We start from the raw sequence: 13,016 nt of genomic DNA, 5'->3' as shown, positions 1-13,016 counted from the left end.
GGAACACCTTAAACTATCACTTCCTGAATTTTACAAATAAGAAAACATTAAATGCTGTCATTAAAGTCAGTTTTCTAAAATGCATATGCAAACTAATTCCAATACCGATTAAAGACTGTAAGCTATTATTTCTGCCTCAGCACATATGAACATATGTGAGTGTTTTGACAGCTGAAAGACTATAGTTAGTGTATTTGATCCCTTGGCTGTCCCTCTACACTGGAACCTATCATTGTAGATTAAATTCCTGGTTACTAGCAAATTTTATATATTGAAACTTCTTGCATTAATTCTATCAAAGGCATTCCAAAGTATTTAGATAGATGGTGTAAAACTTAAAATATGTAAGCAGTTTTATGTTTTATACTGATTTACTGAGTAAACTAACTAGATTCAGTTTCACTAAAGGTATAGTATTTCCATTCCTTGTTTATTTATCATGAAGGATTAGAACAGAACACTTTTTCCCTTAACTCAAACTTCTTTGAAATGTAAACACAGTGTGATAAAAATTTTCAGATTATAACTAGATGAAAAAAGAACTACTAACTTTTCCTCACATAGATATATGGTAATTATTATGTTTAGAGGAAGCCTATGCTAATATCCTTTCATTTTCCTGAAGAAATGTAACAAGGTAATATTTTTCATTGTTGTTCATTTTGCTTCTAAAGTAATTATATAATTTACATACTAATCTTTTTGTGACTTGAATTGAATTGCACAGTAATAAACACATGAAAACCTCCGGAAAATACAACTAGGACATGATCGTACACTCGTACACACACACACACACACACACACACACACACACACACACACACACACACAGACACACACAGACACACACGCAAAGAAACCTTTTTGTATTTAATATTTTAAAAAGCCACCTAATATCAACTAACATTGAATAATACCTCAGCAGCTCAGACAGGTCACTGATCAACTGACCACTGATTTGACTCCTTGGAAGAACTTACACAGCCTTACCAGCAACAACACAAGGAACTTGTTTAGCATAAGACCATCAGAAACTGAACAGAGATCATGGCAGTGTTATCAGTTATTCAGGTTGTAATAGAGGTTGCATCCACAAAGATATAACCTTGTGGTAAACTCAAAAGAGGGTTATGTTCAGCAGACAAGGTATTAAGCAAAAATCTTTTTTGTTTTCTAATATATTTTACATGCCCATCTGTCTTGGCATTCATTAGAACAGATAATTTTGTTCATTGCATTGATATATGCAAAGTTTTAATAGAGTTTAGAAATAAGAAAGTGACATAGAGTTCTATCAAATTTAACAGTTAGGAAAGTATGACCTCACACCTGCCTATAGGCCTTTTTTCCATTAAACTGCCATGAGGAGCTTGAGGTTTTGTGATTCTTTTTGGGCTTTTTCCTCATAATAATGATCCATTAAAGCAGTAGGTATGTCATAAATAGCCCTTTTCTCCTCTTATCTCTCTGCTGGGGTAAGGGGCTCCTAATGGAAGCTTCATACTGATTTAGAATTGGGGTTGGAAGACACTGTGTCATGTTGGGTTAATGTATACAGCTATTCACCACCAGAGATTTAGTTTGGTATCTATCCAAGATCACAAGTAAAGTGTATTTTTTAGCTAAGCCCACAGTTTATATATGTGTGATATGATATACAGTATAAATGCCTTTAGGTTTTTGATATCATCACTTGAGCCTGAGCAAGAACTGCTAAGAACTGGAAAACAAAGTCTTTGCAGGACAAGACAAGTACCAGAAATAAGACATTTAGGTCCTTTTTATATATCATACTTATGCTGTGGGACTTCAGCCAGTCATATCTTCCACTGCTTGCCTTTGAAATTCAGAAATATTTTTGTTTGATTTTTGATGTTTTATTTGCAAGGAGATACAGTTGATGCATGTTGAAATACCAAAACTTTACTCTGAGCTTAAAGTTTTGAGGAAAATCCTTTAAAAATGTTGTTTCTCAAACTAAGATCTTGGAACTTGCTGTATATTTACAAAGGTTAAACTGCTCTCAAGGAAATAATTTATTATATCTTACAAAATTCCATTATTGTTTAGGTAGGAAGAGACCTCTTGAGATCACCCTCTACAGCCCCCCTACTCAGCTAGAGCAGGTTGCCTAAACCATGGGTATATCCAAGAATAAATATTATACAACCTCTTTGGGCAACTTGTGCCAGTGCTCTGTCATTCTCACAGAAAAAGAAAAAGAAGAATTTAAAAAGTAGTGTTTTCTTGTGTTCAGATAGAATTTCATGCACTTCACTTGTGTTCATTGACTCTTGTCACTGGACACTATAGAGTCTGAGAGAAGTTTGGGGTCCTGTTCTTCCTTTGCTCCTATCAGGTGTTTATGCACTTCAATAAGATCTCCCCTGTGCCTTCTCTTTTCCAGACACAAGTGTTCCAGCTGTCTCAGCCTCTCCTCCTACAAAAGATGCTTCAGTCCCCTAATTGTATTGGTAGAGAATGCAACACAGAGTCAAAGTCCATTATCCTTTTTGTACTCAGAAATTTTAAAGTGATTAAGATATCTAATACAATTAAAAGTAATGCATACACTACACAAACTCATGTTCTTAGAAAAATTAACTCTTACAGCACTACAAAACCAGACATATATGAGATGCTCCTGACAAAGTAGGCAATTTAATGAGGTCTTAAAATAAAAAACAACTATTCACTAGTTTTAAGATTTTTCCAAAGAATGCAAGTACTAAAATATTGTGTTGTTTAATCAGGTTTTCCTATAATTTTCTGAAGTTTATCCTAACATGTAATAGTAAATATACAACCTCTCTTACATCAGAAAAGGCAATCCAAACAGAATGAAACTTAGGAAAATGCATATAACTAAAGCTTCACTTAATCAGGGTATTACATCCTGATCCTGTATTACCAACAGGTGTTGAATTTCCTCCAATTGAACTTACCAGAGAGTCAAGGAAATTTCACATCTCATCACAGCTCTAACTATGCGATTTTACAACATGCTAGAAAGAATCCTGTTGGATTGCATGATCTCTGGATTATACTGAAATTCCCTTAGTTCTAATAAAACAGCAATCTAAAAATGTAAATAAATTCGTGATTTTGCAGTGACTTACCTTGTCTGCTATCCACTTCTTAGGATATACTTCTCTGAAATATTTAGTTCCATAAGCTTCTTGGCCATATTTGCCTGACTTAAAAAGTGATGGCTCATACTTCTCATAATTTTTATGATATGAAGAAAATGGCAGAAATCTGAAATTCAAGAATATTTTAGAATTAGTTATGCTCTTCTATAGATGCCACAGGATTGATGTAAATCAATGCTGCAGGATATGATGTGTACACATGTTCCTGATATTTTTCACTACCTTCTTAATGTTCCCTCTCAGTATTGTGAGAGGATTACTGCAATTTCTCCTGCAGCCTTTTTCAGATTAAATTTGGAGCAAAGAGGCAGTGAGCTTCAACAGGACAAAATGAAGACTCTGTTCACAAGGATCTAACTTGGTTCACTGCAAATTAGTAGATAATTACTTTGTGTGTGTCTGCACTGACAACTGGTGGGATGTGCAGGACGATCAGGGGCCCCTTTGCTGGGAAGTGCCTGCTGATACCTCAGGTCCTAGCAGAGAGTGTGGCCTGTGCCAGTTGCCAGTGGCAGGCACTCCCAATGCACAAGAACAGACATCACCTCTGGAGATAGGCATCCTTTGCTTCGTCATAGCCAAAGCTAAATAAACCATGTTCTCATTAAACAGAACAGAAACTTGCACATATTTGTAAACCACAAAACAGAGAAATTGTTTCTTCAGAATTCACAAAGTGTGTACTTCACTCTTAAGTTATAATTATTTCCTAATTAGCAATCATTTTGAGCCAGGTTCTTTCATTTTTGGTGATAATGATGATGGACTTGCTTTTTAGATAGTGCCAGCAAGCAGTGAAGCTCCAGCTACCTGCTGGAAGGGGTTTTCAGATGGATGTCCCTAACTGCCAGGAACAACCATAGGTTTTTTGGGGAGGTTCCACAGCAAACTGTATGAAGGAAAGTGAAAAACATCTTGTATATAGAAGATCCGCAAAACACCCTACAAACAAATCTTTGTTCCATCTATTTCAGTTTCCAGGAGACTCATGAGAGCAAACAAATATATTTTACTATAAAGTAAAACACTGGGAATTAAGTTTATCATTGCTGGTATTCTGAAAAAAATCAACATGTGTTCTTAATTCTAGAAGTGTGGGAAAAAATATTACTCAGTAAAATTAGAAAGATATGCTTCAGAAGTCAAAAACATCACTTTTAAATCCTATGACAAGAAGTGTAGTTAATTAGAACCCTTTCTTAGCTGAAAGCTTTTCAGAATCCAGAGTCCCCATAAGAGTTAGGCAAACAAAGTTGTTATAAAAATTAGGATTAAAATACTCTTCTTTCTGTCTCTCAGCTGATACAGATGCAGAGAACTATTTATTTTGATTAACTGATTTATCAACAATTGTTTGAGTGTTTTTTTTAAATTATTTTTCCTTCTTTCCACCACTTAAAAAGAAATGGTTTTAGAACCTTTCCAGCTGTATCAACTTCTTCTATCACATGCCACAAACAAATGCCATGTAAAGTTAGCGAAAGGAAAACCCTGAGTTAGCAGACCTTTAAATAATAAAAAGCTACAGTAGCATGTGCATACCCATGGGAAAGGACACCCTCACACAAGATAGATTAGGGTACTTGTAATGCTAATTTGCACATGGGATGGACATCACACACACAAAAAAATTAATGTGGCCCCAGTGTCCCAGAGAATACATCGAAGGTGCTGTGAGCTGGCTGCTCCACTTGCAGTTTTTATCACTTCTGAATTGCATTTTAATAGTACATTTTTCTTTTGTTCAGACATGAAAGAAAATTGGCTTTCTCAGGGGATTGGATAGCTGAGAAGACAAGGCTTGCAGTTTTGGGATTTACCCATATATGCACAGAATTTAGTTGAGCCAGAGCATTCATAATTTAGTATGAATACCACGTCTGTAAAATGCATTACAGAAAAAATTATTAAAAATCTTGAGGAAAGTAGAAGTAAATTATTATCACTTTCCTTAAAAAAAATTCTACATAGAGGTTTTGATTTTACTGTGGATCAATTAATCTTTGTGTTTTTGGCAAACAAATTGTCAGAGTAACGTAGGTTCTACTATGATTCAAGAAAAACACCCCAAGAATAACACTTTGAGACATAACTAGCAGTATTTTCTTTTAAATGAAAAAATACATCTATAGTAGGGGATAATGGTATCAAATAGAAGCTTTTTCCTCTGTTTACAATTCTGCTCTCAGAGTCAGGGGGCAGATCCTTAAAGTGATGATTCTCTAACAACCAGAAAGGATAACATGCTTGTAAATTCACTGTCTGCCTAAAGTAAGTGAGAATTTATGTTATGTGAATAAGTAATTAAAAGAATTACAACAATTTTTCGTGTTAAGTAGGGTAACCAAATTAATGGGAGTAATACCAAAGTCATTATATCCCCCCAACCAATAATAATAAGAAGAAGTAATAGCACTGCAAAGCACTTCAGTAATGTTATTATCTTCTGTACCTCTTTGTATACTCATGACACAGTTTGTCCCAAAATTAATGACAGTATGTGCTCTGAAAGTGACATAAGAGAGTGATGGAAGAAGAACATTCAATTCAGACAGTGCTAGGATACCATTATCAACTGCACAAGTTTAGATTTCAATAGTTCAGACTTCAAAACATTCACTCATTATTCCTACATTTAGTTTTCAGCTTTTCCTTGTGATTTAAATGTAAATTCAGAAATTCTTAAATGTTTTCAGTAAACATGACAAAGGACAGACGTACCAGTCAAAGAAGAATTAAATTCTGTATTGATGTTTTATTGGGCTATAGGAAAAAGTCAGTATAAGCTGAGACTTCCCAAAAGATGACTTAACAGAAGGTGAACTTTCCCTAAATAAATATATTGAAAAATGAAAAATTATTTCATATTAGCCCAAATGAGAAATATGTCAAAGAATACAATCAAAATGAGGAAAGGGTTGGAACCAAAAATGGGAAGATACAAATGGCAGTATTTCTCATACATAACCTGAGAAGGATCAGGACTAAGGCTGGTTGCGTCACTGGTGATGAAGGCCAGCGGCACTGCTGCCAGGACCCCAACCTAATTAGCCTAAAAAGACTTAGAAGCTACTTAGTAGCCAAACCAGGACCTGACAGCTGCTAGAGGTATTTAAATTTCAAAGACACTACAGATATTTGTTGCTAACAAAAATAAAAATGGTTTTATCTCTCATCCTGTCCTGGACCTTCCTTCTACTATTAATTTCATCTTTCTAAACTTTTTACCCCTCACATGTTTACACTCCCCCTCCATGATTTTTGTTCCTACATTCCTCACCTACCATTTCTTCCCTTTAGTCTGCCTCTTTTATTGCAATCTCTCTTACTACTTTGACAGAAGATGGAAAAGGCCTTTTACACGCTGAAGGTTTTGAACTAGGTTGACAGAGATGACAGAAGCAGCAGCAGGAACTGGTTTCTGGTGTCTATGGCAGTGTGAGAGGAGCACAGCAACACAAGCAGGAAGGAGAATTTCCCAGGTCCATCACTGACTGCTGGGCAACAGTGTCCCAATGCCTAATGGAACCTACCAATAGGACACAGGACAGAGGCAGTGACTTTTTACTGAAATTTAAATGGCCACAAAAAACCGGAATTGTCCCTCAGTGTGTTCTCTGAATCTGCCCAAGAGGCAAAATCCCATTAGTCTAGCAGAGCAAGCAGGTAATCCTGATCCCAGAAAAGCTTCAAAACATACCCAGGTGTCTGAGAAAGAACTGCCAGATCTACTGCTGGACTGCCACACATGCTGCACTGCCAGCACACAGTTAGAAATATAAAACAGAGTACTGTTACACGACTTTTCAAACTTTTACATTTGTATGTACTGTACATCTTTGTAATTTAGTAGGAAAAATGCCAGAAAAATATTAACTCCATGACATTGTTCATTTTTATCTAAAGTGGTTTTATACAGTAGCAATTCAATTCTTTGTTGTCTTGATTTAATTCAAATTCATCTCACTTTGAAGAACTCCATGAACAATTAGCTCCAAACAAGCCAAGCTTCTCTATCAAGAATCTGTGAATATTTTATCTTCTTTTTTTTTCTTTAATAAAACATGACATTAATTTTAAGCTTTCAAATTTGTATTATACCTGAAGTAATTTTTTCATCAAATCCCATCTTGTCACTTGGGGAACAAAGAAGGAAGCATAATGGTTTTCCATAGCAAAACAACTGCAGCAGGGCAGACATTATTTAGTTTATAATGCATGTATATTAAAAGCAAAGTGTTAGATACAAGAATAAAGATGGAATATTTTATTTAGCGTATCTAGTGATGTTATCTTTAGTGCACTGGTTTTGCCATGAGAAGCCTACTTGGGTGCATTAGTACAAATATTGTTTCTGGTAATATACTAAATACACGGTTTATTGAAAAAGTATCAATCACTTTGATTGTAACATCAGTAAATCTAAAAATTCTCTGGCCATTTTTATTTAACCCATGTCTGCCATAATGTAATGTGGCAAATAAAAGCACAGCCTAGTTCCTGTAGGAAGAAAAAGATATCTCTCCTGCAGCGAATTCCAGAACTTCTTAATTATTCACAGACTTATTATCTGCATTCCCAGTGTTATAAAGTACCAGAACTTCATTAGAAAAATTAAGATGGAAAAATGAAGGCTCTACTTTGTAAATTTCCAGTGGAAATTAGCTGGAAGAAGCAGAGGAATACTGGATCAAAAGAGGGTAATCATGCTTAACTGTGCCCTAGAGCACCCGCATGTATAATACGATTTGCACAGTAACTACCTCTCCCATTACTGCATGTTTGGAGTATTCTGTGTTAATGGGGTTAGCTAATTTTGTATTTTAACTTAAAAAGACTCTGCTGATTAATAAATGTTGCGCACTGTGCTAGTAATTAAAATAAATGGAAGAGTTACAAATAGAAGTTGAATTGTTAAGAAAACATTATCTGAAAATATATGATAATCCCTGTTTATCATAATACAATAACAGTCCGGAAAATATGCAAATTGCTGAAGTTGCAAAGCATATGACAAACTAAGTATAATTTGAAAAAAGTTTTCAGATGTGTTTGTATGACAAAAAAAGTAGTAGCCATTTTCACTGCAGCTAAGTCGGAGATACAGTAAAAGATTTTATAACTCTAGAAATTAAAAGATATTTTAAAAACTCTAAACCTTAAAGTGACTTGCATTTTAACTTTTCTCACAATTAACACCAGGTAGCTCATAACATCGGTGCTCTCCAAGTACAGAGCTTATTTAAGTCATTAATTTCTCTGCAAGTGTATTTGTCCTGCCCAGCATAGGACAGCACAGCAGCACCTCAGCTGCTCTAAAAGAAAAACACAATCTTGCGGGAAGTAAGTCCATGAGGAGCTGGGTGCTGCTGTATTCACACAGCACAGGAGAGGCAGGATGTTCAAACATTGCTGCATACCAGCAAACCAGTGTGACCAGGGCCAGGCTGTGCATCCTCAGCACAGCACTGAGCACAGACATGGCCAGAAGCTGAGATGTTTCTGATGTCACACCAGAAGCCTACAATAAATTAGGAAACATAAGCCTTACACTATTGCTATCATCACACTGAATCTCATTCTGATGTTTGCTGACTTCATAAAGATGTTCAGTAGTATACTTCGAAGTATGAGGCATATTATATGAGACAGATTTCATCAAAGTTAATGAAAATAATTTACGTTTTTGTTCTCTGGAAAATTAGGCCAGCATGCGCCTGCACACAATTGAGGAAAGAACTTTTTATGCTTCATTTAAATCTGCTGGATCCAGCAGTTGTTGTCTCAAACTAGACACTATATTAAGCGGCCATCCCAAAGGAATGCAATTGTCCTTCTTATCCAAGTGGAGGAAGAAATCACTTCATTTATATGAAAAATAGCACAATAAGGTAGTAACAGCTTCAATTACATGAGAAAAAGTAATCATTCTTATTAGGCTGGATTACCTAGTTGCTTTTCCATTACAAAAAAGAAATTCCAGCAGTTGCTTTAAGTGAGCACAGTATATTCTCTTTTGGTTTAATTTGTACTGCTTCTACCTGCCTCAAACTCTCTCACAGCTTTTCCAAATTTTTTGTGCATTTTATCAAAAGCAAGAACATTCTCAGAGCTTGTAACACTCATCCTGTCATCCTGTAAACACCCACTGATAACGAGAGGCACGTGAGAATTCCGAATGTTGCTGAAAATTTCAGGTACACGCCAACAATCTTTCTGTCTTGAGACCCAACACAATACATACTCTGGAAATATATATATCAATGCGAATGTCATTCATGCAAACGCAAGCTTTCTCAACAAATGCCACATACTTCCACTGCTCATTCTCTCTTTATTTTCTAAAACAGAAGAATAATCAGCGTAGGAAGCACTACCGGGAAGAAATGAAGTCCCAAAGTACACAATTACATAGCAAGAAACAGAAATTTGTCAATTCCTAACAGACACTGCTGAGAAAAAAACTACCGTAGAATCAGAGTAACCCTTGGCTGGCTACTCACTGGAGACCAACATCCCAAGCTGAAGCTGCGGTATTACCAGTGAGCATTAGTCCTGGTGATGACCTGCAGCTCTGTCATCACCTTTTCAAGGTTACAGATGTGACCCTTGCATGGCTGGTTGAATAAGAAGCACAAATGGAATGATCACAGCCTGAAAATGTATAATACACTCTGCATGAAGCTGAGAATCATTGATTGTTGGGACATTGCCTCTGTGCATTAAGGATGGCATTAAATGCTTCCTTACCTATAAGGTAAATAAAGACCAACATGAAATAATATCTACCAAAGCTGGGAGCTTCAAATTTAAACTGTACAAGACCACATCTCCACAATTCCCTCACTGAAGACTCAGTGAATCATTTATTGCAAGGTCTGACCTTCTGAAAATGTTGACAAAGTCATGTCTGGGGTAAACTTCATCAAATAAAGACTGGGCAATGTAGTCATGCCTATAAATGAAAGACATCATCTATCCTCAGTTGGAATGCATCAATCACACCTAATTCAGTGAAGAAAACACTTTAAATGAGAGGTAGAGTATTAATTACTACCTAGTAATAGGGTTTCTTTTAAACTTCACCAGCAGAAATTTTATAAAAAAATTAAAATTAAAAAGAAGAAATTTATGCTGAGATGTGAAAATTAAGCTGTTTCCTCCTCTGCACACCAATACATGAAAGAATATAGAGAGAAATAGAAAAGGGGAGTATATTTGTACTTGTAACTGAACTCATGATTTTGGTATGAAAGGAAAAAAAAAGTGTTATCTCTCACTAAACAAACAAATGAAAAAACCCACAAAAAACCAACCAAACAAAAAAACCCCCACCAAAAATGTTGTCCAAAAGTGAAAAGGTAGTCTAAATAAAACATTTTTTTAATTTCAAAACTGTTTCTGAATAGAATTTTCATTCAAAGTTACTATTAATATTAAATTGGGGAAAATGATCCAACAATAAAAACATGTAAGTTAAACCATGTAAACACAGTTGATTCTGGCACTCTAAAGTCCCAGTCCTGAAGCTGACACATAGCAATATGGAGCTGATAAAAAGGGATGAAACAGATCAAAGATAGCAAAACATCATGTGCCAGTGATCACAGGCTGCTCACAAGGAAAAGTGATTCCCTTCTGTCCTGAATTCTGTACTGAAGGGCCAAAGGATTGCCAAGAGCAGTGAATTCAAGAAAAAAGTTGGCAAAACATAATTCTTTTTCTAGTTAACTACAAAGGCAGAGAAAGTGACTTAGCAGGCTTTTATTATGATTGCATAAAACAGCGTTTAACAGTCATCATGCTAAAAAAAAAAATTAAAGGAAATATTTTGGCAACAGCCTTAAATCTTTTGGGATAGAAGCCTTAATCTTTTGTGATGGATTATGCCTGTATTTGAGATTTTATGGAAAGGACTGGCCTGTCTGGCACTATTACAGCTGCCATGGCTTAGGAAATCAAACTGCTTCAAAGATTATTCTAGTTTTTATATCATGTTCTAACATGCAACATATGCTCCCTCCCTTTCCAAATGAGCTGTGGTAGAGAAAACAAGTCTCATTGCCATGCAACACCATTTTTTCCTCCCATAACCAGTAAGCTTCCAGAATATGAAGACTGAAACAGTGTTTCTTCCTTGGCAAGGTGCATGTGGCAAGACAGAATTAGCATTTGTTTTCTTATTCCCCATTAAAGCCATCTGTTGCATCACATATTATTACAAGTTTTGTTAGACACTCATAGATATGGATGGCACATGTCACACAGTTACAAGATAGGGTCTCTGCCCTGAGAAGTTTATAATCTGAGGACACAGAATTTAGAAGTATATACATAAAATGTTTTCAAGTAAGCTGTCAGGTTTGACATTTCATTTTGTCAGGCATGAAAGGTTTCTGAAAGCAATGGAATAAAGAAAACATTCTCACAACAGTATGAGAAGAGCCAAAGAACTCACTCATTGTCATGGATGGGATTTCTCCATTCCTCCCTTCGTGTTGGCTCTCTGGCCTTGGCTGGAGACGAAAACATTGATTCTCTCACTCGTAGGGTTGGTTCCACAGGCTTGTAGCGCTGCTGCAACACTTCAGCGGGATCACGGAATGGCCCCTGAAAGGTGTGGGATAATACAAGTGCTCTGTTTGGGGTTACAGTTCTTTTTTCCCCCCTCTTTTATTCATGGCATATCACTGATGAAACAGGACACAGAATGTTTGGGAAGTATAGCAAGACTCTTCTCCCAAAATAATTAAAGCTGTTCATTTTGATAGAGACTTACCAATAACATAAAGGTTGATAACATACTATAAAGCTTCAAAGAGAGTGCACTCCAAATTTATTTACCTACTAATAAATAATTAAAATTTTAAACAAATATATTGTTAGAACTGATTGGGAAAACTTTGTTTTTACTTAGAAAAAAGTATTGGCAAAATAAAAAAAAAGCATTAACTATATCTAACCTCTGCTTAAGCAGAAAACTTAAGTATTTTACTTTGCATAGAACAAACTTTAAAGAACATGCTCTTTTCAATGTAACTATAAACCTACCTGGAAGGGAACTTAATGCATGGCTTAAGATGCAATTCTTCAAACAGAATTCAAACATGACTTCAGTACTATAGGTAGATAGTCCATTTCTGAAAGGTCTAATTTCACATGAACTTTGTAATTCTTAAAAAATACACATATGTCTTTTTTTTCCCCAGAGTATATTGTTTAATAACTGATTGTATCAGTATCTACCATTTAACAACATGGATAAATAGCAGGAAGTCCTCTCCTGTGCTACTGAAGTGACATATCCTATATGTCTCACTTCTAGTATTAACCCTTAAGAACTTACCTGGAATATAATTAGTGCCCATGTCACTCATGGCAGTTTAATGGCAAGCCTGGACTTAGAAGTATTAAAATTAATTTTTATTTTCATCATTGTTGATCTCACAATGAACTAATGAAACCTTTTGAGACTTTGAACAGACAAAGAATCCTAATCACAGCCTTTATTCTTAAAGATATCCTTTTTTAAATAGGTTATCACTAACAAGTCACAGCTGGAGTTACTGCAAGCACTGAGTGAAGACTGTGGGGCTAATAAAAAGAAATGATTCACGCCTCATTTATGTTCACTTATGTTTTACATTAATAGAAACCAATAATAGGAACCAGTTACCATAAAAGTCATGGACCGTAAATAACACAAATGGCAAATAAGTATCATCTAGTGCTTTTCACAGCTGGACAGGAGGATTGCTTTATTTAAAAGTAGTTAATGGATTTTTATTGGAACTTTATTTTTTAAAGGCACAGAACCAAGATTTGGAGATATTTTTAAAGGTCTCAGTAAGCAAATGAGCA

At 35.5% G+C, this 13,016-nt stretch overlaps 1 protein-coding gene across 3 annotated transcripts in view; it reads right to left on the bottom strand.

Moving 5' to 3' along the window:
- Positions 1-13,016, bottom strand: part of SPATA17 (spermatogenesis associated 17) — an 89,277-nt gene that overhangs the window by 19,412 nt on the left and 56,849 nt on the right. For all 3 annotated transcript variants that reach the window (XM_038130427.1, XM_038130428.1, XM_038130429.1), the window contains 2 exons: positions 11,614-11,765; positions 3,123-3,261 (listed from right to left, as the gene is read on the bottom strand). In XM_038130427.1, coding sequence (XP_037986355.1) covers positions 3,123-3,261; positions 11,614-11,765 — 291 coding nt within the window. The remainder of the gene's footprint in view (positions 1-3,122; positions 3,262-11,613; positions 11,766-13,016) is intronic.

This window comes from Motacilla alba, chromosome 3 (genome assembly GCF_015832195.1).
Source record: "Motacilla alba alba isolate MOTALB_02 chromosome 3, Motacilla_alba_V1.0_pri, whole genome shotgun sequence".
Taxonomy (NCBI): domain Eukaryota; kingdom Metazoa; phylum Chordata; class Aves; order Passeriformes; family Motacillidae; genus Motacilla; species Motacilla alba.
Note: the sequence above shows the minus strand (reverse complement) of the source record. Positions and strands in the feature narration are given on the sequence as shown.